Source organism: Cydia fagiglandana, chromosome 23 (genome assembly GCF_963556715.1).
Source record: "Cydia fagiglandana chromosome 23, ilCydFagi1.1, whole genome shotgun sequence".
In the NCBI taxonomy this organism is placed as follows: Eukaryota; Metazoa; Arthropoda; class Insecta; order Lepidoptera; family Tortricidae; genus Cydia; species Cydia fagiglandana.
Window position 1 is genome coordinate 7,835,100 of NC_085954.1, and position 26,419 is coordinate 7,861,518.

Below are 26,419 nucleotides of genomic sequence, written 5' to 3' on the forward strand. Positions count from 1 at the left end.
CCTTCTCAGTGTCTTCTTTTTATGCTAATATTATAAACCCAAAAAGAGGGATGAGAATTTTTTTTATTCTACCCATCTACAGATGTAGCGCATAATTGTTTTCCTTCATAAGTATTTTGTCGGAAACGTTCGTATTTGTCATGCTACTTCACTGACTTCAGTCAACCTCAGTGCTTTTTTTACAGAGACTGACTGAAATAGCAAGACACGTTTCCGTGAAACTGTTACTGGCAAAAATTGGTTTATAAACTATTTTTTTTTTTTGCATACCTTAGCTGGGGTAGAAGCCACTCTGGTTGACGAGGACCGTCTCCGAGTTCTAGCTGCCGGGCCAGCGCGCCTCGGGGTGGACGGCTCATCGGCATCCTCGGTTGATGTATCTAGTATTGTTGTATCGGCAATTGCTGAAAAACGGACAAAACTATAAGTGTTAAAATCTAATAGTAGTGTTTATCATATTGAAATAGCTGAACACATGTGAGACACACACAGAAATGTTTTTGTAATATGTGTTAAATTGTGATTAAAGTAAAATTTAAAAGTCAATCTTTGAGAGAATAAACCGAACTTAGAACTTGAAAGAAGCAAGTTTTTGTGAAATCATTCTTTTCTTTTCCAACAACAAGGGTAGTACTCCATCTGTCCGATATATTGGTCCAATGTGTATTTGCATCTCACATTTTGCTTAATGAGAGAGTGAGACGCAATACACATTGGACAAAGAAATTGGACAGGTGGAATATGACCCATATCCATAACAACTTTGAATACAAAAATATCAGCCAGTAGAAGGCATTTTTTTGTTATACGCTTACTAATTTCATTAATTTCTGCACGTTCCATTAAACATTTTCCTTTTAAAAATACTGTTTATGGTTAAAAATGTATAATTAAGGCATGGTTATAATCACATTGATAAGAACTCCATTTCATGGTGCTAATCAATTATTTTGAAATACCTAATGTTGCCAATGGTTTATCAACCTATTGAATAACTGGGTCAGTATTCAACCTGTCCAATGTCAGTGTATCTCACTCTCTCAATAAAGCAAAATGTGAGACGCAATACACATTTGACAAAGAAATTGGATAGATGCAATACCACCCTTCGCTGCATATATTACAGTGTTATGCCCCGTCTCCATATCGCGCGGCAAACCATCGAACATTGGCTCGCGCGGCAGCCGCGCGCAATGGATACTGGGCTGCCGCGATACCGGAATGTTCGATGGTTTGCCGCGCGATATGGAGACGAGGCTTTAGATGCCTATTTTCAATACAATTGAAATCTAGAAACCTTTCTATACCCCACTCCAAGGTCAACAGAACAGAAAATTAATGCCAAAACCGCCCTAGAACAATCTATCACAAAAGAAAACCGGGAAGTGTTTTTTCTAAGGGTGAATATCTCTGTGAAAGCCATACAAAAATAAGCCCTTTTGAAATGACACGATGCAAGAATGTTTTTCCCATTTTGGGGTTCCATAAACATAATTAAGGAAACCAGAAATTTGAAGCATCACACTCAAACGCCTGATGAATTCTGCATTTTCTAACCATTCAGTAGTTCAATACTACAACTCTATATACCAACACTCAAGGGACCGAATGTTTTTGGACGCTATAGAGTTTTCGTTATACAGAAATTAATATTAAAGTAAAGCAACTATAGCTAACAAATGTCGACAGTATAGGGGGAGTGAATTGAGTGACTGTATTTAGATCAAACATACTGCCCCCAAACCATACTAATGTTCTCATCCACACTTGTATGGTTGTATCCGAGTGGAAGAGATAATAAAATCCCCGATGTCAGTTTCCATACGGGATCCGGACGGCCGGACGGGGTTCGTGGCCAGACGGGAGCCGGACAACCTTGAAAAGCGCATTATGGTTGGCATGGTGGAGGGAAGACAGGGTAGTGGACACCCACCAACCCGCTGGGTGGACACTAAAAAAGGAAAGCGGAAAATCGTGCAGAATGGAGAGCCTTGGTGCACAAAATAACGACCTCATGTGGTCGCGACCCTCAGTCATGAGGAATCGAGGAAGAAGAAGAAGAAATGTCAGTTTAGTTTTCGGATAGAAAAGGATAGTAATTCATTTGGTTAAAAACTGTATTTTATCTTGTCTACTTTCTTGCCAAACATTCTAGTTAGTGTCGGTACTGTTTGTAGATACTTAATCAATACTTCCAAGTCTTTAAATAAATAATTAACCGGTATGCTCATGTACAGAATGTAATTGAACTTAATGAAACATTCTATAGGTATGTTTACACAGCTTAGTGTCTAGTATGCAAGAACTAATTAAACTGATTAAAGTAATTATTAAAAAGACTGATTACCAGACCATACACCATATTAAATAGTTAATAATGATGCAGCTTAATTAAGTATCAACTTTGACGTAGTGTTTAGAGCTAAGTTACAGCAATATCGAAAGCCGATAAATTAATATTTCCAATGACATTACGGTGTATGTTGTAATGGCTACGTTGGTAAATACGATTGGCAGTTCAGGGCAAATTATAGGCCTGACGTCATTTGTTACAAAACTACGGATGTTCGCATCGCGTTGAAAATAAACGATATAACACGTGCTGTTACCAACTAGGGAGCCTATGATATCATTGAAGTTTTTTATGCATCTTATCGTGTTTCTCATGCTCAATATAAAGCGTGATTTCTTGGGCATAAAGCATACTTATTTACCTTTCCCGCTTTTAGCTTCTAGCGCCTTCTTTAATCTTTCGACTAAAGCCGGCTTATTCCCTTTGGTATCCAACCCAAGAGCGCCGAGCTCGGATCGGAGATCCACGACTTTCATCTTGGCGGGATCCATTATTATTTGTTAAACTAACACTTATCACGATATATTATATTTCCTCTGCTAACAACTCAACTAAGAATATACATTCCTTGATCTCAATCACAATTTTGCGTTTGCGGAACAAGAAGAAGCGCCAAGCTATCCGAAACCAATATGGCGGCCGCAGAAAAAAGCAAACGCGGGGACCGCGCACAACGCGCACAACCTTTCGGATACGTTCCAAAACTACTAAATATTGGTAGAATAAAATTTGCGATTCTTATTTAATTTTAAGTTAACAAGGCCTGTCCGATCGTATGAGAACGAGAAAGACGTAATATTGTTTTGTCCAGACCAAGTCACGATCCTGTACGCCCGTCTGTTAGGGCTATAATGCTTTTTTTTTAATTGCCGCTTTTTCTACTAGCGGAAATGCCTTGACAGACTATACTTCATAGACAATAAGGAAGTGACCATAGACTTGCAGAGTTGTCAATAGTTGCGCGGAATTTTTGACGGGTTGCTTAGATACAAAAATATGTTTTGATATTTACATTCGCATTTCTCTTTTACATTACTTTTAGGACGACCAATAACTCTGAATCTCAACCAAATACTCAAATATGGCAAAGAACGAACCTAAAAGCAAGTTATCAAAATATAACTAAAATATTTTCACTACTTACTTTTATCGGAACACCTGTTAACTTTGAAACTATTGCCTTTCAGTTCAAGCTAACAATGACATGGAGAAGAAAATTATGGAGGAATTTGAAGTGTTCGATCATTCAGGGAAGCAAGTAGTCGACGTGCGTGAAGTAGGCACTATACTGCGATCTCTGGGTCTGTAGCTTATTGCTACTTCCAGTATATTTTACGATGTTCATATCACGGACTGTATTCATATCTTACTCCCTGTATTGTCAATATACCTAGGATAAAAATCTAAACAAACCTCCGGAATATCTTTTTAAACTTTCATTTAAATATAAAATCACTTATACCTACGATAAAATTAATGTTTGCAGGGTGTTGCCCAACGGAAGCGGAAGTGCAGGAAGTGATACTGGCCACAGAGAACAAGGAAGCCACCGGAAACGTTCCTCTTAGTAACTTCCTTCCGTACATGTGCAAAGTGTTAATGGAACACAGGTAATCATCATCAGCCAGGAAATTTCACAATCGCTACCTAATGGGCAAGCCATCTTTCTTGTTCAAATAAGGTTTAGTGAGCAACTGTTCCCGCCATGACCCTTCTAAATCGTCGCAAGCAGTGGGGAGACACTCCTGACTTCGGGCATCTTCGGGTAAACCCAGCTCCGTTCGGCTCAGCATTGCTCCGAGCAATTATTAAGGTTGACACGACTGGACGTCCCTTTGCGACTGAGTACACGACCAATAGATAATTAAGATAATAACTTGAATTATGACAACCATAAATAGCCGAAAGGACTAATGCCATAAGTTACAAAGGGACAGCTTAATTCGACCCTGAATCGCTGTCAAACTTCGGTTTTGTAGGAAGTGTCCTTTCTGTACGGTAGTACTATTGCTTATTCTGTGTCGCAGGTTCTACCCCGCTGACGCAGAGACGCTGCTAGCCTCATTCCGCTATTTCGACGAGGAAGGCCGCGGGTACCTCACCAAGGAGAGGTTCACCAAGCTCATGCTGGAGGAGGGCGAGTGTTTTACTCCGGTACGCCAAAATGAACTTTTAGATGTAGACATACAAGCTATTTTCCAACGCTTATCATTTTAAAACATTCAGGGCCAAGAACCCGACTGTCGGGTACACTGTTCGTAGCGAGTGTAGGGACTACGCGCCCCATACGGCAAAGACGCGTTACGAGTGTAACCCGTAGCCATTGCTACCAAGTTTGCTAACGAGGGCTATCAAACCCAATAAATAAAAACAATATTATCGTGTTCACAGGAGGAGTTTGAAGAAATGATGCAGATAGCCCTTGATCCAGTCACGGACACCATCACCTACGAATATTACATCAACCAGCTCATGGTAAGAGTCTTAATTTCTTTTTCACCACACAACCTCGGAAAGGCTTCCTTTGCACTTCAAAAACTGATAGCAAAGTTGAATTTTATTCACATGTGAGGCAAAGTAATCAAATGCAAATATTGAGATGTCTTCTTATGTTTGCTGGTAGAATTGACTTTTAAATGATAATTTTGGGTGATAAATATTTAATAACATTCATTTGGATTTGATTTTGTTTGATATTTTACATTTAATATTTGCTTCGGGCTGGAGTGGTGAAAAATTTTGTGTTTCACTCGGGGGCAAATTTTGTTTAACCCTCGTGCTTTGAAACCCTCGCAACGCTCAAGATTCCATTTTTCGAACCACTCGCTACGCTCGTGGTTCAATTTTGGAATCTTTCGCTTGCTCGGGTATCAATATTAGCACGAGCGGTTAAACAACAACTTTGCCCCCGTTTAAAACAAATAATTATTTATACAACTCGTGCCTATCGAGTCGCGCTATAGTCGCTACGCTCAATATTTCTAATTAAAAGTGGTCGCTACGCTCCTGACTCATTTTTCTTTTATCTTTCGCTTGCTCGGGACCTAAAATAAACCTTTCCCTAAAATAATAATAATATATTTTCCTCTTACTACCATCTTAAATCACATACCAGAAAGCGTTAAGACGAAACAGGACGTCAGCGCGATCTCAGTTTTGAGATTTTGAGGTGAATATCGCCGTCGCGCTGACGGGGGCGGCGCTGCGTAGTGAAGGACTATCCCTGTGTGTGTGGTGCGCGCACACAGACGCAGACGTCATTTACCTTCACGGGCCTCGCGAAGCGGTCGGTCCGTTATAGCTTTGCTACACCTAGTTCTTTTCTTATATTACAAACTTATTCTTCGGTGGTAACTCGTTAGCTCGCTACCGCCACTAAGCGTTTACTTATTTGATTCGGTCAAATTGTGTTTTTAGAAAAACTAACTATAGCCAGCATTTTATGAATGTAGTATGATACCTCGGGACATTAGTGTGCGTAAAGCACCATACCCCAAGGTATCATACTACATTCATTGAATGCTGGCTATAATTTGTTTGTCTTCCCCATACATTAGAACAGAATTTGACCGAATCACATTCCCTGTTATTGTGTTTTAACTTCTTGACTTTAGGTACCTAACTGAATTCAATATCCGTCTACAACCTGCAATCAAATTAAAATCTACTAATCAAATTAAAACTGTTTTATTAGTGGTCCGATATTTAGAGTTGCGTAGTCACCAAAGAAACCCTTATTGTTTCGCCATGTTCGTCTGTCTGTCCGTGACTCGTGATCGTAAGTACATGAATCACGCATTCCGACGGAACGGTAAAATAAAAACTATTAAAAAAGAATTGCAGACCTGAGATCCCCATACAATATTCGATACCTTTGGGTTCAAGTGGCGTAAAGGACAAAATGCAATTTTTCAGTAGACAGAGATTTATTTTTGTTGTTTATGGATGGTTTTATTGTTTATTTTTGATGTGTATTAAAAAAGTACTCAACATGTTAGTCTCTTTAACCTGAATTAGCAATCATATGTATAAATTCAAAACGAAAGAAGTTAATGTCCTATAGAATTGGTCAAAAACACTATGATGTCCTTTACACCCATGCTGCGTTTTTTGATAATATAGTGTATCTTGTTTTGTAGGGGTCGTAAGTGACATTCTGAGACTATTTTATTCCAAATTCGAGGTGTATTAGTTACCAGCCACGGTACCTACACATGTTAACTGTTTTCAGCATAGTTTATAACGAAGCTTAAAAATGTATCAAACGGTAGTTAATGATGCTAGGTATAACCCGATTAGGTACAGTTGTTATTAATATTTTTCTAATAATATAGTAATAATAAAGAAAGCACAATATTTTGAACCAATTGCTCACAAAGTAGCTAATATTCGGGAATGAAGGTAAATTAAATGTCCCAGTGCTTAACACTAGCCGCCTTCAATCATAACATGACAGCCTTTAACCATAACAAGGGAAGTATAAGATCAGCTAACGATGATAAGAATTAGCATATCAAACATTTGGAACGTCCTTAGTGAATTCTATAGTTTCAGTTTTTCAAGATGTCTTATTTCAAAATACGAAACAATAAGATATTAAATCGTTTTTTTATTCCTATTTAAGTAGTAATTTCTGTGTTATTTCATCTCTGTTAACTGTAGCTGCAATAATTTCTAATTTCAAATACTTAAAAATATCTTCTGTTAGAAATTATGAAACAAGTAAGTAAACGAATTAATTATAACCGATTCGGTCATTAAGTATTAATTACCACTTCGTCCAGATACGTTCCAAACTTTGTGAGTGTGTTTGAAACGAAGCATTGTTTTTTATTTCAACTAGTTATTGTAGCCGAGCTCAACCAATGACACAAATAATTAAATTACGCACAATAAACAACGTCCGTCCACCGCTCAGGAACGGATAATAAATAGTCAGGAGCGAGGCAATGGGCAATCGCTGATACACCTTACCTACAATCCTAACTATAACATAAAACGAACTTTAATTAATGTAGCGAGATCTTCTCATACTAGAACAACCTTAGCGAACTCACAATTTAACACAAAATCCGCTTTCATATATAATAAAATCAATAAAATCCTAAACATTTACCCTAAACAATCCCATGAATGTAAGTCTACTGTAACCAAATGGCTCAAAACTAAAACATATGAGAAAACAGAGAGCAGCCACACACACACACACACACACACACACACACGCGCGTGCAGGCTTGAGTACTTTTCTGATCACATATTTTTATTGTTGTCTTTGTGTTGCTTATAGTTAATAGATATAATTAATGTATTGCTTGTAATTAGTATATAATTATTATTTGTAAATAGTATAGGTAGTAAATATTTTGTGACTTGTAAATAGTGTAGCTTAGTATTAGTTAGATTTCAATGATAACGGAAGAGCGGTGCCTCCCAACACAAGCATATATTGCTTACCGGGAGACACCATCCCTCAAATTATATGTACAGCTTTTTATGAAATAAACAATTTTGTATTTTGTACCTGTCTCGTTCTCCTAATCAACAATAAATGCGAGTCGGAAAGGTTCAGAGTGTATTATGCACAGGCTAGTACATATGTTATTGTCGCAAGACTATAAGAGATTCCACTGTGAGTAACACAGTAAGTAATAGGTGCGGAAAAACACTCTGGAGCGGAGTTTTCTAATTTAAAGGGCAAACGTTATATTTTGGTAATAAAGGACCCATAAAACTATTTATCAACTTGGCTTTATATAGACCTAATTACGTCCATGAACAAAGATAACTGCGGAAAAAACTCTTGCGTAAATGCTTTCAAATTTGACGGTAAACATTACATTATAGTAATAAAAGTCCCCGAAAACGACTTTTTTGATAGTCTACATACTGCTACGTCCATGTTATTTGTTTGCAATTTGGAGTTTAAACGACACAAAAATTAGAAAAGTCCTTTATAATTTGTTCGCCTCGTATACTTAAGGTTCATTTTTAGGACGGGTCGTAAAGGGCAAGTAAAATAATTTCAATAGTCAAATAATGTCCTTTACGACCATCTTGACCACACGATATGAAAAATTATCGTGACAAATGAAGGGCTAAATGACGACAAAGGACATGTTAGTATTGTTAGTCCTTTACAACATAATTTATTTACAAAAAGAAGAAAAAATAACTGGTCATTTACGCCCCTTGAGCTAAGCTGTTTTTGCAAGCTCATAGCGTAAAAATTGGGTCGTAAAGGCAACTTTTTACGAGATATCGAAATTTTAACTATACAGAACAAAAGCGCTTGGAATTCTGAACAAAACTGTATATTTATTTATTTAATCGTATGGCATGCATGATTAGGCAATCAGAGTACAGCTTTGAGGTTGTTAAGCCAGGTATTAAAACTGTATACAGGGCGTCCCACAGCTATGCCACATGGAGGGTAAGTACCCTGAATATTGTAGATAGAACATTTTGCTGAAAGAAGACATTATTTTAATTTAAAAAACAATTTAAACTGCATTCATAGATTTTTAAATAATTACATGGTTGAACCGGGAATCGAACCCGCTACACGGAAAAAAAACATCCTGTAGCTTTTTCATACCGATCGAAAGACTTCATCATAAGGATTATTTTTTGCTAAATAACATAGTGTCGGTAATAAAAAGAAACCCATGAATTTTAACATTTTTAATTCAAATTAACCAATTTAATTTATCAAATGCTCAAAATGAGTGTCATTCTGTTGAATACAAAGCCGCTCTCTTTTGATTATTTCGCTAAATTTCACATCAAATGTTAAAATTCATGGTCTTCCTTTAGTTTCTGACACTATGTTATTTAGCAAAAAATAATCCTTATGATGAAGCCTTTCGATCGGGATGAAAAAGCTACAGGGTGTTTTTTTTTTCTCGTGTAGCGGGTTCGATTCCCGGTTCAACAATGTAATTATTTAAAAATCATGAATGCAGTTTAAATTGTTTTTAAAATTAAAATAATGACTTCTTTCAGTATAGTGTTCCATCTACAATATTCAGGGTACTTTCCCTCCATGTGGCATAGCTGTGGGACGCCCTGTATATAACTCATTTTCGCTAAAATGTCCTTTACGATTGAACTCAAAGGTATATACTCGTATATAAGTATATTTTTTTTTATTTGCTTAGTCCCCTTACCCCCTTACCCTACCTTTGGATAGGTGTTTCAAAACGAATAAAGGTCTCCTTAAAACATTTTTTGATAAATTTATATATTTTCGGAAATAATCGCACCGAAAGAAAAAAATATATCCCCACCACCCTGTAACTTTTGAACCATGGTTCAAAAACATGAAAAAAATCAACAAACGCTTAATAACTACTTTCAATGAAAACTATATAGCGAATATGACCGGACTCCAGTCGGTTTTGAGTTATTGCAAAAAATCTTCAGTTCTTAGTAAAAATCTAAAAATACGTAAAACGCTGTGTAGTCCCTTGTAAATGTATGATACTGACTTGTCGCCCCGGTTTGGCCTATTTTGACAGAACGGTAACTACGAAACTCTACACTGAGCATAGCCCGACATGCTCTCGGCCGATTATTTTTTTTGATTCAGATTTGGATACATTTAGGTACCTACCTATGTTTGAGGAGCTCCTGATTCTGGTCGGAATAAATACGAAACCCCAATTTGGGACAACAGTATAGTACAAGTTCAAAGGTGTGATACCTCATTGGATTCGGAATGATGTTTAGAAAAATGTATTTAAAGCGTTTATTACCACAGATATGAAATCAAAAATTATTATAAAATAAAAGTGCGTCTATACTCAGCTTTGTATGAACCAAGAAATAATATTGTTAAACGGTTTCCCCTGAGGCAAAAGTGCAATAGGTATTACTTACTTCACTAACTTCGCCTACTAAGGGGCAAATCGCGACTTTGTTATGGTTTATCGATAACTTCTCACATCACTAGATTATCGATATTACATGTCGACTATTGCCCATCACTTTTCTGTCTGTGTACGTATTTAGAAACTTGAACCCGCCCCTAAAATTAGTGCGATAGGGACAACTGCAGCTGAGGCGAAAAATCCTGCGTAAAAATGTCAAAAATCGAGGTTTCGTAGTCCTCTTTTTCCTCCTCCAAATCTTAACCAATCGTAACCAAATTTGGAAATCTGAATGATTATGAAATTATCTGTGTCGGACCGTTTTGCTTTTTTGGCTAATTGATATCAGTTTTGAATATCACGCCTCTCATTGCGGCATAGTCAATTAGGCCATTTTTGAAGGGCTCTAGCGCCTTAAAAAACAAAAATATCAAATAAAGCAAAACGGTCCGACACAGATATTGACAATATTAATCTGTGTTGAAAAAATCATTGCTCTAGCTTCAAAAACCACGGAGGAAAACGAGGACTACGTTTGTATGGAGGAATGACCACTCCTGTTGGCTCTTAAGTTTCAAGTTTTTGTATGTAAGAATCAGGTAACATTGAGCTCCCACTAGGCTCGAGATGCAAAATGAATCGACGACTGATTATGAAGCCATTGCTTTTTTAAAGAAATTAACCGCAATCAAATAAAGAAAACAACAATATCAGTTCATAATTTATTTCTAATCAAACTTAAAGAGTCATACATTTTATAGTCAAATAAAGTATCGCCTACTTATAGGCTAAAACATAATTAATTCATAAGATATCAATGATACCACTATCCGAATATCTTAAACTAAAAATCTTAATCAAAACTTAAATCAATTATCGATTTGCTTATTGCAAAATTAAATACTTAGTTATGTCCGCCTTTGCACTTTCAAGGTTCTAGCTTTTTGAATAATCTGATGTCCAATCGAGTTGGGTACAATGAGAATAAAAAAGTGCATTAATGAAAATCAAATGTACAGAATATCCTACCCAACATGTAATTATTGTTAACGATCTATTTAATTTAGAACTATAGTATAAGCACATTAAAATAATGTAAACACCAAACCACTTGCCTGCAGTCAATCTGCCGACAAGATACAACTTCTCCAAGTCCTGAGTTCCTTTAAAAAGAACAAATTAAAATCGATTTTTGAACTATAATGGAATAAAATAAGGTTCCAAATTCAAAACTGCATAAATGACTCTGGGTCTTAGGAGGTTCTGTGGAATTATATCATTGGCTGAGCTACCATACTACAATATGGTATTGTTTGTTTACATTATTTTAAGGCCCTAATGCAGCGGTGAGTACCATTTTATGAGGGCCACAAAGATGGTTTTGCCTTGCCCGGGCCGCAAGATGAATTTGTTTATGGTAACATTCGGATGGATCTAACCTAAAAACACGGCGGGCCGCAGGTTAAGTACTGCAGTCCTAATGGAATAGAGTTTAAAAGGGCAGTGATCTCAATTCTGGAGACGGCTGGAACGCCGTGTGTTAACAGACCTCGGTGTAGCCGGGGCTTTACCTTTAGCCGGAGTGGCCGGTGCACTCGGTGCAGCTGGCTTCTTCGCTTCATCAGTCTTCAGCGGAGCCACTTCATCATCTTCGATAGTAACTACACTCCCATTCGTCTCGACAACTTCACAATCATCACTCTTATTATCAGTTTCATTAGCAGCGACATTTTCATTTCCTTTGTCAGTTTCACTTATGACTGCTTCTTCAACTTTTGGCGTCTCATTTGAAGTATCTTGCACTTCGTGAGTTTCATCTTGAGTTAGATCAACATCAGCGACACTGTTGTCGCCATTAGCGTTAGATTCCTCATCAGCCTTACGGATGGAGCTGAGGAGATCGTTGATCTGATCATCGAGCTGTGGGGTCAGGACTTGGTCGAGATCGTCGGACTCATTTGACGCCTTGGTGACGTTTCCAAGGATGCTGAGGGTTGCGTTACCTGGAATTTAACAATTTTTTATTGAAACTTAGAACTTTTGGACGTGTTTTTCAAACATTATGCACGTTTGAAAAACACGTTTGATGTAAGAAAGAAGATGTTCGAAAAATTCTACGCCTCGGGTGTTACTAAATGGCGGCTCTATCTCTGTATATTTAGGTACTTAAATAAAAGTAAACAAATAAATTGCACATTTTCGGGTAGTGGCTCTGGGCCGATCAAAGTGGCGTGCTCTTGTGTTGGAGGCCAAGACTCATTTTGGGTCATTGCGCCAACCAAGTAAGTATATCTTACCGACTGTAGTCTGGTTGGCAGCCAGGATCTTGTCATAGTTATCCTTAGAGTCGAACCCGACGAACAGCAGGTTGTAGTTCTTCTTGTGCCGCTTGATAGTCTTCGGTTGGAACTTATTCAGAAACTCTTGCATGATCTTACGCTTGGGCATCGCTGGGATTGCTAGTACCTGTCAAATATATTGATTGCCTTAACTCAGAGAGAATTTAATCTTCAGTGACGATATGGTTATGGTTTCTTGTGTCATTATTTTGTATTAGTAAAACAGATCTGAATATCCTGATTTAATTATGATCTCTAAATTAGAATTTGACCAGCTAGTATGAAATATAATGTAATTTTTTTTGCATATAGGTACATATGTGTCATTTTTCAAAATCTTGTGTAGTACTGTATGATATGCATTTAATTTTAGCATCAGTTCAGCATTTTGACTTTAAATTTTCAAGAAAGTAGAGAGTTTTTGAGTCCTCTCAAAACCCTAAAAAAAGACAGAACATCTGCTTATGGCTCAAACAGCCGATTGCAGATAAAACAAGAGAAATAAAAAAACTAGCATTCTGACCGTAAACAATTCAATAATATCGGTAAATGGACTTTTCCCTCATCTCTTCAAATATATATAATATAGTTATCCATGCCGTAATCGACAACGGCGACCCTAGCTAATTACGAGCGTGAGCTCTGATATGGCTGGCAAAGCCGAAACTTTTAAAAACTCTATCGCAGGTGGGGCAGTAAAGTTGACCAGAATTATTGTAAGTACAATTCCCACTCTCAAATTAGTACTCTTCAAATACCAACCTTAGCAAAATACGGCAAATTGCGCGGCAGTTCAGGGTCATCCTTGCCCTGTTCGCTGTCGTTCTTCTGACCAGCCTTCATAGCCTGCGCCTTGTTGTTCGCGTTGATGATGATGGCTGCCTTCGTGTTAGAGTACATGTGGTCCAGGTCGAACACCTTTAGGATGTTCTGTGGAAAAATTATCATTAAGTATGAAGCTTAGACAAGGCTTAGACAGACGACCTTGTTAAGGTCGCCGGAAGACGCTGGATGCAGGTCGCTTCCAACCGGCACGTATGGAGATCCAAGGGGGAGGCCTATGTTCAGCAGTGGACGTCTTATGGCTGAGATGATGATGATGATGAAGCTTAGTCCCAATGAATCCCTTGAACGCCACACACGCCACACCTATTACCCCGGCCACACAATCGACGAGTGGTACGGGAAGTAATAGGTTCCATTACCAGTGGTAACTACTGGGATTTGTTTCCCCACATTTTACCACTGGTAACTACTGGGCAAAATACCACGAACTCGGTTTGGTGGTAACTACTGGAAAATTTAAACTGAGATTTTTTTTCCCAGTACCACCAAAATTTTGTTAAAGTTCAATACTAATAAAAACAGTATAAATACAGGTTTTTTTTTATACTCACCTGCAATAATTTACCGGGTAAATATGTAAGTCATACTGAACAAGCTCTACCTTAAAAATGTGGTTTATAAATTAACTTGTTTACAGATATATCCATTGGAGACTGCCGAACAACTGCATTAAAATCACCTCACAATAAAATTGTAAAAAGAATTAAACTGATTGAACGAATTAAGATGGTTGTCACACTCCTGCACTATCCGGTGTGATAACCTCCTATAGCGTCTTCCGTTCTTAATACTTACGGATCTATGTCTATGTACTAACGCAGGCAGCCTGCGTTGAATGTAAAATGACAGCCATTTCTGATACATATCCTCCTTTTGGTGCAAATCAGATCCATTCTCCTTTACTGGTTCATCAGGCTTTGGCGTTTCATCGGCCTCGGGTGCTGTTTCAGCAGGCTTTTCAGCTGTTTCAGCACTAGCTGGTGCTTCGGGAGCCTTTTCAGCGGTTTCAGCACTAGCTGGTGCTTCGGCAGCCTTTTCAGCTGTTTCAGCGTCAGCAGGTGTCTCTTCAGCTTTTTCTGATTCATTTTCATTGGCCTTTGGAGTGTGTTTAGTATTGGCATTTCCCGGTTCTTTCGTAATTGCCGGCAAATTCTCCAGGATTTCAGCTGTTGTGAGCTTGTTTTCTTCAGTTATAATTTTCTCAAGCTGGAATGATAAATGTGAATGTAGGAATTTATGATTTAATTTCATGTTTCCATGGCTTCTAGCCGCCCACCATGACTCAAAAATTGCCAAGAAAAATAAAATTTTGATTTGTTAAAATAAAGTTTCATAATACAATGTAATGGAAGGCCTTAGGCCTTTTTATAGGTCTGTGGGCGATTAGAGACAACTTTTAGTTTGACTTACCTTTCCCATCATCTCATCAAATCTGGCTTGCAGTAATTTGTTCATGTTTTTCTTGAAAAACTGTTCTGGGTCCCCTGAAAATATTATACTAATTTTAATATGCTTGCCTCGATTTATTTTATTAATCAGAAATATAGATCAGATTTATAAAATACTTGAGTTTAATTGGTGATAGTAACTGAACTTTTAATATTAGTTTTTCCTTTCAACTATATGGTTGGGGTTTCAAATTACGAATTGGGAGTGATTATTGACTTGGATACTTACAATTCATTTAATAACAAATATACTTACTGTTCATACACATAAGAGAAATATACTGTAAAAAGCTTTAATTTTTGAGTTAACATACTTGTGAGCTGATAATTAGTACTGAATGTTGGTGAAATACTTTCCAATTAAAAAAGACCAGTAATTTCATTTCAGTAGACTAGTTCATTGTTTTAATACAACGTAGAACTACATCTTCGCCGTCTATCATAGGATAGACATCGAAAATTTCCCAAACACTGTCAAGAACAAATTAAACGTAGTGATGGAACTAACAGGTTGGAACTAGGTCCAACCGGGCGTTCAGTATAAGCACTGAAGCTTTGACTGGCGGCCGAGAGTTAGCTGAATACGGACCCACTTTAAAAGCCATAGCATCTGTCGGAAACACAAATGCACGCTTTACAGTGAGCGTAACTCAAATCACTAAGATGTGACAAGGGAAATATACTGAGAATGAAACTCCTAATCTAATTTAACAGAATGTATCGGTCAATCAAAAGTTGAAAAAACTTTTGAGAGGATAGAAAAACAAAAATATCGCTACCTTCTTCGAGCAATGTGATCGCTAGTTCGATCTTTTGGTCGCTCTTCTTCTGCTCAAGTACAGCTAGTTCCACGATTTCCTTGTCGGTTTCCAGAGGGAATTTCTGGCGGTACTCCGCCAATATGTCCGGGGTCTTGTCAACCTTTTTCCCGTCCATTGCGGAGTGCAAGCGCTCCCGGACGCCTTGCTTCATCAGGCGAGTGAGCGGGAGATAGGAAAACAGACCCTTGTATTCAGGCTTGTTCTCGTATGTTACCCTGATCTCTTTAACGATCATCCCTAGAGCTAACTCTAGCCGGCCGTTCATTTTATTATTCGGCTTCTTATTAGCCGTGAAAACGCGGTCCTGCGCCTTTTTAGATGGTGTATTGGAAGAATTGTTTTGAATGGGCTTTTTAGGGGATGCGTTCTTTTTAGCTACGAAACCGGCTGGTCGACTTGCGTTGTCAGGCCGGTTTGCGTTGCCAGGTCGGTTGGCGTTGGCGGGCTTATTTTGCCTGAAATTCGGATGATGAGTGAGAGGCTTAGGGCCTTGATTTTGCTTCATGTTTGGTCGGTTGCCCGGGCGGTTTCTTTGAACCGGGAAGTTCAGGTTCATGAGCGGTTTAGGTTTGGGAGTGTTCAGAAGAGGCTGGGGCATAAACCCGGGCCGTTGGAAAGGTTGTTGTGTATTATTTTGGAATGGTTGTATGAAGGGGTTCGGCCTAGGCCGCTTTTGACCACCCATGTTGTTGCTGGGTGCGCCAGGCCAGTCGGGCTGCGCTTGGCGTTTCAAGCCAAAGCCCTGGTTGTTCCGAGGGGTGTCATTGTACAAATGAGAAAAGTTCAAATGCTGAGGTTCATTGAACCGATCGTTAAACGACTGAGACGGCTGGTTGTATCTCTGAAAAGTGATATATATAAAGGTTATAACACACTGTACTGAAAACAATGTATAAAGTTGACAGCACAATCGTGACAGTCACTATGTGAATGTCAAATTTCATGCAAACATTTCTTCAGTCATCAGTCATCACTACATTAAAATAAAACTGCTCACATAGAAACCATAGTCCGAGGCATCACTACATTAAAATAAAACTGCTCACATAGAAGCCATAGTCCATTGCAGTCACAGACTGTGTAGAATAAAATACAAGAACCTTCTACAGACTGCTCATAAGCTAATAAACAGTAAATGATTATCTTAGCTTAGAGCTAAAATGGACGGTCTTTAAAACTAGATTGTGAAAGCTATACTTGAATCTCCATTTTCATTGCTTGATAGACTATTGCTGATAAAATGAACACACAACTATAACAGCATGGTGTAAAGACAAGCATTCTATATTGCAAAAAATGCCCTTAACAAAGTCAGTTGGTACTAGACCAGTGTGGGAGCTAACCTAATTTTTCATCTCTAATGTGTCTATTTGTATGTATCTTTTTAAATACAGAACTTATCCTGTACTCTTGTACAGTCAGCAGCAGAAGTTACTAAGTGGAGATGTGTGGACGAGATGTTCAAAATTACCTTGACACACATTATCAATAATAAAGTTGGGTTAAGATCGTTTTGAATATCTTGTCCGCTAAGCAACTTCTGCTGCTGACTGTATAGAGTTAGACCAATTCTGCAACAATTTTAATAGCACACACAGTTCAATTGTTATTTGAAACGTCGAACTTCTATGACATATAAATAACAATTGTTGCAGATCTTGGTCTAACTCTAGCATGTGCTTTATAAACTCATAAAATCTCATGAGAACATAGAAATCAGACACTTTTTGTAAATGTGTTGCCAAGAAAAACAGTATACATACCATATTATCAAGAAGGGGCGCACTGGGACGGTCATAGAGCATACTGCTTTGCTGACGCTGGATCAGCTGCCTCTTACGCTTTAGTAGCTCAAGCTCCAGCTCTAAATCCTAGATACAAAGAGTTATCGTGATTTATCTGGTCTTTATATCAGGGGTTGGAAACCCGTATTTGGTCCATACAAAAATACTGCTATTATTACGTTCTTTGGTTTATTTTTTCATTTTTAATGGGACAATCTAATAATACAAAGTTGTTACCTAAATACATGATTCAGTTTCACGTAAAGAGCATAAAATAATTCAACAAAATATTGGGCTATTTAGAGTATTTAGGGGTTTTAACACTTTGACTACCGAGAACCCGCCTGGTAGGCATTCGTAATGTTTGCTCAGATGCCGGGCAACCCGCCCAGCGGGTTGTTTTGTACGCAGATATAGACGATCGGTTTCTGGGGTAGTGCGCCGTTTTTTGCCCGGTTGCGAAAGTGTTAAAAAATACCAGTTCCAAGCCCAGCTTTACATGCACTCATCTTAATGACTTCATCACAATTTACTGTCTGCAATGGATGATTTACTACTAATATTGCAACAAACCACCAATTTCAGTGCCAAGCGCCCCATTTCCAATACAAAATGAACACACCTAGGATGTTATTGGCCGTGAATGTGTTAAAGTGAGATTATTTGTGTACTCTATTCTAGAGTATCTACTATACCACTGATTTTTGCTGCGTGTTACACGACACTGTATCTAATCTCATAATGATGACCAAAAAAACTACTGCTTATTAGGTACTAAACCTAAAAATGGCTAAAATAAATGCTTTCATAGTTAAATATGACACTGTCAACTAAGTTTAGCAATATTTATTATGTACTAGCGGACCGCGTCGCCATGCCGGTTTGGGGTGGAAAATCACCACGAACGTCGCGGCGGCCATTTATAACAAGGAATGTTATAAAATTGCTATTGAGAAAACCTTTTACATTGTTAAAATCCCAATTTATCGTAATTAATTGGCATACTGAAGAAATAGAAGTTTAGTTTATCAATGAAATAAAACTTGTCGACGTAGAAAATAACAGTAAATCGATACGTACTTGTAAATGATCCGTCATCAACGGGCCACCTCGCCCTGGCATTTGGTTCATGTTGCGACGCATGTTTCTAGAATAACTGATTTTCAGGGCTTAAGTTCACTCTTGTTTAGTGCAGTTAGTATTTATGGGCGATATTCAGTTGAAATTTGTAGAAATTAAAACTCGACACGATTCGCCGCTTTCGCTGCTTGCGTCGGAAAATGACTCAAGACTCAAATGTCAAGCAACTTGACAGCTCTGACAGGAAAGTTGCCACACTACAAAATCATAATTTCTAATTTCGCGCCTTTTTCTACTGACAAAGTTGTTTGACCGGCTATATATTTATGTTATGTAAGATGATTTTCTACATAAAGTTTCTTCTGTAGAATCTCATATTATCGGATAAAATTATTTCCATTAACTCCTAGTCTTAAGCCCCCTCCAGACTATGTGCGTGAATCGCGGGCGAAGCCGCGAACGCGAGTGTGGAGTCGATTTCGCTGTCTGCGAAAATCGACGCCACACTTGCGTTCGCGGCTTCGCGTCGCGATTCGCGCACGAGTGTGGAGGGGGCTTTAGATGATACAGAAACCCCGGCAGCTACAGCTACTGAACTTAATCCCTTCCTAACAATCCTTACCTTATTTATCCTCACCTTGCCTACAGGTGGCCCCAAAAACTGCGTATGATATAGCCGACGCCCACACGGCAGAGCTAAAGAGATTGGAAGACGCTGCACCTAAGAAGAGACGAGCCTCTGATCTACTTCGGGGAACTGGGGCTTGAAATGCGTGGTTACATTTTTTTCCTACAGATCTCCTTATCCTATAAGCCCTATAAGGTCATGTGCATTTGTGCAAGTCATGTGGTTTACAAAAATGGGAATAACATTTTGGAGAACAAGCTTTATCAAGTGGTGTAGGAATCTGGTACAAAACAATCCAAGCTAGACCCTTGTGGATTGTGGTTTGATTCTACCAATCTCGCAAGAAAAGTGAAAAGCTTTTCCGACTCCGGTTCGGATACATCCCTACAAATAAGTTTCTGTGCAAGATGGGTGTTAAACCGTCACACCGTCACCTCTGTGTCTAGTCTGTCAGAGGACTGATAACTTGTCTCACGTGTTGTTGGACTGCGTCCGGAATACGGATTTGAGGAAAAGACTTTTTGGTAGTTTGGGCTCCATGCACAATGGACAGATCAATTGTTGGTTGGCAGAACCTTTATCTGATAATGCAATATGCAGTTGAAGTTTATAAGTTAGAATAAAACTCCAAATATCTTTATTTAACGTGGTATATTGTTTTTTTCAGGTCGAAGAGGAGATTCCTGACACAACAGAAAAACCAAAATAATTCATGAATACTCAATGTAAACAACAATACTCAAGAAATAAAATTACAGCGTAATCACATGTTTTATTGTTATATGGCGAAACATATACCCATTAATTGCTTACTTTAATAATTGTGACTCAAATATACATTAAAATCTTATTTCAACAGACGCTAATGGCCTCTACAAGCGTACCAGATAATCGCATGCGATTTGCAATACAATTGTGGCATTTGGTCGATCGATCGAATTCGTTGCTCCTACTTGTCTAAAATTTAAAATCGCATGCCGTTTGTTGCAACGTCTGCAGAAGCCTTAAGGGCTAAGTTCCTTTGACAGGTTACTTTGTCTATGCCATTGAAAACATGGCACTCTAAAGCGCCAAATAGCGTAAGTTTGCGCTTACGCTTTTTTTTTATTAATTTGCTCTGCCAAGAAAACATAGCACTAGCGCGCCATTTTGTGTTAAGCTTATTATCTTCTATTTCTCCTCATCAGACCCACTACATTCATCTAAAACTATTCCTCCCGACATCAGAGCCAATATATCCTGATCAGTCATTTCCTCATCATCATTTTCTTCTTCACCGATCTCTTCATCAACAACCATCATATCATCAATAATATCTATTTTTGCTTGTTTATCACTCTTGCTAACATTATTTTCAACTTTTTTAGGAGTAACTTTTTTAACTACTGGAGCATCTTTGGGAGTTTCTTTCACTAGTGCTTTTGGTTTTTCTTGTGCTGTGGGTTTAACTGTAACTGTTTTTGCTTCTGCTACCTTAGTAGCAGTCACAGTTTTTGTAGTATTTGATGGTGTTTTAATTACTTCTTTTTCTGCATTTACTTTCTTATCTACTTTAGCATTATCAGTTTTAGCTTCAGCGTTTTCAATGCTTTTCTCTTTTGTCTCTGCAACGCTTTTTTCTATTTTATCAGTATCGGTTTTTTGTGGACTAGAATCGGTTTTCTTTTTAATGTTGGCGATATTGTCAGCATAGATGGATTTGATAGCCGGCGGGCTGGAGAAATATTTGTAGCATGGGACGATTTGTACCGTGGCGCTTCCTGTAACAAAGAAAAAAATGCCTCATTCGCATTGGCTTCTTACATAAATAATACGCGTCTCCGTGCAGCGCCGTCTAGTTAAACTGTAGAATTGCGTCTTGTTAATTTTATGTACAGTCGCCATCAGATATATCGGGGCGGCCAAGGTGCTCACAAATATTTGAACTCGCTTCTATTGTCAAGGAGCTAGGTTTCGTGTTCAGATATTTTTGAGCACCTCGGATGCTCTGATATATCTGATGGCGACTGTACTTACCACATTTGACTTCACTATGGACGCACAGTCGGTCGAAGTCCGCTAAGTAGGTATATGGTCGAAGCGCGCGGCGAATATAATGTCGCGGTCGCTGTGTGCTATACGCTTAATAATCTTGTGTCTTATCTTCTTGTAATAAGGTTGTAAATCAGTTAACTCACCACACTTGACTTCACTATGGATACACAGCCGGTCGAAGTCCGCTATATGCTCGAATCGCGCCGCGAATATGTTGCGGTCGCTGTGTGCTATACGCTTAAAGATAACCTTGTGTTTTATCTCCTTGTAATAAGGTTGTAAATCAGTTAACTCACCACATTTGACTTCACTATGGGCGCACAGCCGGTCTAAGTCCGCTATATGGTCGAAGCGCGCCGCGAATATGTCGCGATCGCTGTGTGCTATACGCTTAGTAATCTTGTGTCTTATCTCCTTGTAATAAGGTTGTAAGTCAGTTAACTCACCACACTTGACTTCACTATGGACGCACAGCCGGTCGAAGTCCGCTATATGGTCGAATCGCGCCGCGAATATGTCGCGGTCGCTGTGTGCGATTCGCTTGAAAGCTGTTATCTTGTGATCGTTGATGAAAGCTTGTAGGCAACCGGCTTCGGGTTTCCCGGAGAAATAGAGCTGAGGGAAATACAGAATAATTTTAATAAGTCCAAAGATGAAAATATTTATAATTATCGTTAAGCCGGCGAGCGTGTATGAAGGTGAAGGAAGCGAAAGAAGTATGTCAGGATCGTAGCAAGTGGAAATCCGTGGTCTCTGCCTACCCACCCGTCCGGGAAATAGGCGTGATTATATGTATATGTATGTATGTATCGTTTGGTCAACCCTCAGAAATACTCCATGAGGTAAATATGTAGGCAAACTAAATCAATTTTACTATGAAATCGAACTAGTTGTTGACTTAATGAAAGAATTCACTGTTTTAGGATTCCCTAGTCGTTCAGAGTAGTCTCTACGAGCACTGCGCAAAGTATGACTAAAAATTATAATAATACATCTTGAGAGACTCTCGCTAGGTGGTTGGATCAAGGGTCAGATGCAGAAGGCGGTGATCTTGGACACGGCGCGGATAGTCCGCCGGTTCCTCTCTCTGCGGCCCTGACCACCGGCAGCTTGGGCCCTGCCCCGCTGCTGGCGGCACCCTAGGCACAGATTATATAATAGTTCTTACGAACAGATACTTATCTCTCAAACAAAACGCAAATACCTACCGTTTTGATACCTACACAAAAATACAATGGAGTGACCTTCAGCGCGCCGCTCCCCGCACCGCGCGCACCGGCACAACGCTAGGGTTGCTGACGCTTAGAAATGATAAATAAATACCTACGTAAACAGCGGAGTGAAATAAAAGGAAAGCTAAATATTAAATTATACCTAATATTCCAATTATGCGTTAGTGTTTGCGAAATAGTCTTTTTAAAAGGTCATATGTCCCTGCAGTAACCGCAGTGTTTACGCCGTTTTATAAGCCGCGCAATAATCCCAGCAAGAATTAGTTTTAAAACTTCGTGTAATTTAAAACCAGATAGGGATAAATGTTATACTATAAAGAAAAATAATAGAAACCCCATCAATACAGGTAACTAATTATAAGTTAACCAGAGCAAAAATGAGTAGGCACTTTCCGGTGTAAAGTTAACTTACTGTCGTTAAAATAAACATTTACTTCACAACCTATTTCAAATAGATAGATATCTAAAACTATACATTTGTCATACATAAAAAACATTACATGTTTAATTAAAGAAATTCAATAGTAGGTAGGCACCTACTACGTAGCTTGTATTGTAACTATCGTAAAAATTGACGTGCGTACGTGAGCGCGTGTGGCAACCAACTGGCTTGCCTATCTACCGTGAACGGGAGCCGACTCGTAGGTATTAATCCGAGCTCGCGCGGAGAGTTCCATAGGCCTGCCCTAGGTTAGGTTTTTTATAATGTGTTTATACTTATTTTTTGTTGTTTTTTATGTGTTTTTGTATTTTACTTTTATATTCATGTTATAAATGACCTAGCCTAAGAAGAAAAATAAATAAATAATATAATAATATTACAAGGTGTTAAAAAAAATCTCATGGAAGTAATTAGAACTGAAATCATTTATGGTTTAAGACATCGACTTCCACAAGTTCCACTTATTTTAATATACACTGTACATGATATCAGACCAAAAAAGCGATGGCTCGATGTCGCGAAAGCTGATTTGAGCGTGAACGGGCTCACACGAGACGACGCCCAGGATCGCGCAAAGTGGAGGAAAGCAAGTAGGAAAGCGGACCCTGGCAAAGGCCGGGATAACGCTAGGTAGTAGAAGAAGATGATATGTACCTACTATGAATATCTAAATGAATAGTGTAATCTTACCTTGGCATATAGAGGATTGTGCACATTTAATAATCTTGCTGTAACATTCAGCCCCATCGCCTGCAAAGATAAATGTTTTAATAAATTAGTTTGTCAATAAATAATACAATACTGGAATATTTGCCTATCATAAATGCATGTGTTATTTTTTATCAAGTATGTTAATTCTTTCAACAGTACAATATTGCGTAACCAATAAGAAGATATCATACAGGAGTAGTCCCTTTGTTTCCCATAAAGTTTTAAGTCATAATGTATTGCTTGTCATATTACCATTAGTCCTAAAACTTAAACCGTTAACTCTTGAAGATTTTCGTAAGGTTATCCTATAGATTGGTTAGGTTAGGCTTGATTTATGGCATTCCTGAGAAGTTACCAATCAAATTATGACTAACGAAAATGCGGACAAACAATAGATTATGGCTTAATAATTTTTGGGAAACAATAGAGACCCCATACAGGATGTACCTTATACTTAAGGATCATAAAGCGGAAATAAATGACTTCAAATCACACCAATTGCACCAAATCTTTGTCTGAGCTAGAGTATAGCATAATTGGATGGTGTTTAGCAAAAATGAGTCATCCCACATCCATTTTACAATAAAATGTCAACTTTAAGCGTAAATTTTTAGAGTTCACATCTTATTGAAAAATTTATGTGGGTTGACACATTATTGCTTAACAGCATCCAATTATTATTCAATACACGGTGTAACATGAGTAAACCGAATAATTTTAACAGCGTATTCCTGATCATATTTAGAGACAAAAATGTCCTATAAACTTTTTTGATATTCGCCTAGTTTCAGAGATATTATTAATTAAAAAAAAAACAAGTTTTTATAGTTACATAGTGTAAAAGGCCTTTTTGATGGTGATATTGGTGTTAGGGGACGTAGTCTAAATATCCTTATTGATAGATGTCAAAAAGTGACAAGTAACAATTTGCAAAAAGTAGGTTCTACGAAAAAAAATGTAAAAATCAATTTTAAGTGACAAGTTTACCAATAACATTTATTTTTTATATACATTCAAAAAATTGAATAAACACAACAAAAAAAAAATTTTTTTTGGCCAAATTAACCTAAACTCATATTAAATTTTTTACTTCTTTGGACCTCAGAAATGCGTGGTTAAAATTATTCGGTTTCCTCATGTTACACCGTGTATAGTCTTAAGCCTTAGAGCATTTAGTGAATCTTTACAAAACAGTCTGCCGATTTTTGCGGAGGAGAGGCACGTCAAATGTATTACTTATGTTATGTACTATTTGTACATGATTTGTATGTAACGTACAAATAGCCATGGCCCATGTCAGATAAACGTCAGTCCATACAAAAGTTTGCGCAATATCGCAAGGTTTTCGGCAGAGGGGTAAGCTCTTAAAGGCGACTCCAGTTATTAAATGCTCTTAAGTCTTATGCTGAACAAATACTTACATTCGCCAAATCATCCCCAGCTTCGTTTCTGAACTTGTTTGTGACTACCTCTTCGGCTTCCGTCGGCGGAGAATCTGGCAACTCTTGCCACACCTGTCAAATTTACATATGATAAACAAATTGAGACTACAAGTGCCTCCTTTCGCGGGTGCACGGACCGGTTGGAATAGATATTTATTTTACAAGGGGCGTAGCTAGCATGGGTGGCACCCGGTGTGGAAATTGTGGGTGTCACCCCAAAATTCAATCAAAATTGTAAAATATATTCAAGAAGAAGAAGAGGAAATACATTTATTTAACATCTGGGTATAGAATAACACACAGAACAAGTTACATAAACTACTTAGATGCTAAACAGGATCCCCACTCAGCATAATGCCACGGCAAGCCATGACGCTGATTTTCAGTGGGTACCTGACTTAAAACTAATCTACATCTAAACTAAAACTAGACAAGTGACAACACGCACTTCAACACAGATTACAAAATACAATCATACAATAAAAGAGGGAAACTACAACAAAAAATGAACTTAAATTAGACGGTAGTTTATCATTTTTAGCAAGCTTAACGTTGCGGACCGTGATTTAAAAAGAGTAATTGTAATTTTTGTTAAATAGCTCAGGATTTACTCCATCATCGCTTTGATTTTAAAATTTTTTATAGATGACACTACTGGATGTGATGTTCACGGTCGGGTGTCACCCCTAAATGGGTAACACCCGGGGCGCCCCCCCCCCTGACTACGCCACTGGCAATGTTGTTGTTTAACCGCTCGTGTTAATATTGATACCCGAGCAAGCGAAAGATTCCAAAATTGAAGCAAGACGACCACACCAACACGAAGCAAATATTAAATGTAAAATATCAAACAAAATCAAATCCAAATTAGTGTTATTAAATATTTATCATCCAAAATCATCATTCAAAAGTCAATTCTACCAGCAAACATAAGAAAACAACTCAAAATTTGCATTTGATTACTTTGCCTCACATGTGAATAAAATACAACTTTGCTATCAGTTTTTGAAGTGCAAAGTAAGCCTTTCCGAGCTGGTGTGGTGAAAAACTCTTTAATGGTAACGAACCGTGATAGCTAGACAGTTGAAATTTTCACAGATGATGTATTTCTGTGGCCGCTGTAACAAAAAATACTAAAAACAAAATAAATATTTAAGCAGGGCTCCCATACAACAAACGTGATTTTTGACCAAAGTTAAGCAACGTCGGGCATGGTCAGTACTTGGATGGGTGACCGTTTTCTTTTTGCATTTTTTTCCGTTTTTTTTTGCTTTATGGTACGGAACCCTTCGTGCGCGAGTCCGACTCGCACTTGCCCGGTTTTTTTTGAGTAATGGTACGGTACCCTTTGTGCGCGAATCCAACTCGCACTTGTTTTTTTAACTTTT

General features: G+C 38.1%; 5 protein-coding genes across 5 annotated transcripts in view; 2 read left to right on the forward strand and 3 right to left on the reverse strand.

Annotated features, from left to right (window-relative positions):
- The window catches only part of LOC134675925 (heterogeneous nuclear ribonucleoprotein U-like protein 2), a 55,232-nt gene extending 52,234 nt beyond the window's left edge, over window positions 1–2,998 (reverse strand). Inside the window, exons 1-2 of the mRNA XM_063534270.1 lie at window positions 2,715–2,998; window positions 271–404 (exon numbers count right to left, since the gene is read on the reverse strand). Coding sequence (XP_063390340.1) covers window positions 271–404; window positions 2,715–2,844 — 264 coding nt within the window. The 5' untranslated portion in view covers window positions 2,845–2,998. The remainder of the gene's footprint in view (window positions 1–270; window positions 405–2,714) is intronic.
- A 290-nt stretch (window positions 2,999–3,288) lies between these two features.
- Window positions 3,289–3,970, forward strand: LOC134675914 (dynein regulatory complex protein 8-like). The gene is made up of 3 exons (XM_063534259.1): window positions 3,289–3,456; window positions 3,541–3,654; window positions 3,840–3,970. Exons 1-3 carry the CDS (start codon window positions 3,435–3,437, stop codon window positions 3,965–3,967), a joined length of 264 nt encoding a protein of 87 aa, XP_063390329.1. The 5' UTR covers window positions 3,289–3,434; the 3' UTR covers window positions 3,968–3,970.
- An 88-nt stretch (window positions 3,971–4,058) lies between these two features.
- On the forward strand, window positions 4,059–19,936 carry LOC134675760 (dynein regulatory complex protein 8-like). The gene is made up of 5 exons (XM_063534069.1): window positions 4,059–4,182; window positions 4,356–4,507; window positions 4,745–4,828; window positions 19,191–19,318; window positions 19,838–19,936. Exons 1-4 carry the CDS (start codon window positions 4,059–4,061, stop codon window positions 19,308–19,310), a joined length of 480 nt encoding a protein of 159 aa, XP_063390139.1. The 3' UTR covers window positions 19,311–19,318; window positions 19,838–19,936.
- On the reverse strand, window positions 10,933–18,739 carry LOC134675988 (serine-aspartate repeat-containing protein I-like). Its single transcript, XM_063534299.1, has 8 exons — window positions 18,543–18,739; window positions 17,442–17,549; window positions 15,637–16,519; window positions 14,820–14,893; window positions 14,205–14,615; window positions 13,326–13,493; window positions 12,522–12,690; window positions 10,933–12,227 (listed from the first exon to the last, which is right to left on the reverse strand). Exons 1-8 carry the CDS (start codon window positions 18,603–18,605, stop codon window positions 11,734–11,736), a joined length of 2,370 nt encoding a protein of 789 aa, XP_063390369.1. The 5' UTR covers window positions 18,606–18,739; the 3' UTR covers window positions 10,933–11,733.
- LOC134675840 (uncharacterized) overlaps window positions 19,803–26,419 on the reverse strand; it is a 37,042-nt gene continuing 30,425 nt past the window's right edge. Inside the window, exons 18-21 of the mRNA XM_063534140.1 lie at window positions 25,011–25,103; window positions 23,569–23,628; window positions 21,651–21,819; window positions 19,803–20,930 (exon numbers count right to left, since the gene is read on the reverse strand). Coding sequence (XP_063390210.1) covers window positions 20,341–20,930; window positions 21,651–21,819; window positions 23,569–23,628; window positions 25,011–25,103 — 912 coding nt within the window. The 3' untranslated portion in view covers window positions 19,803–20,340. The remainder of the gene's footprint in view (window positions 20,931–21,650; window positions 21,820–23,568; window positions 23,629–25,010; window positions 25,104–26,419) is intronic.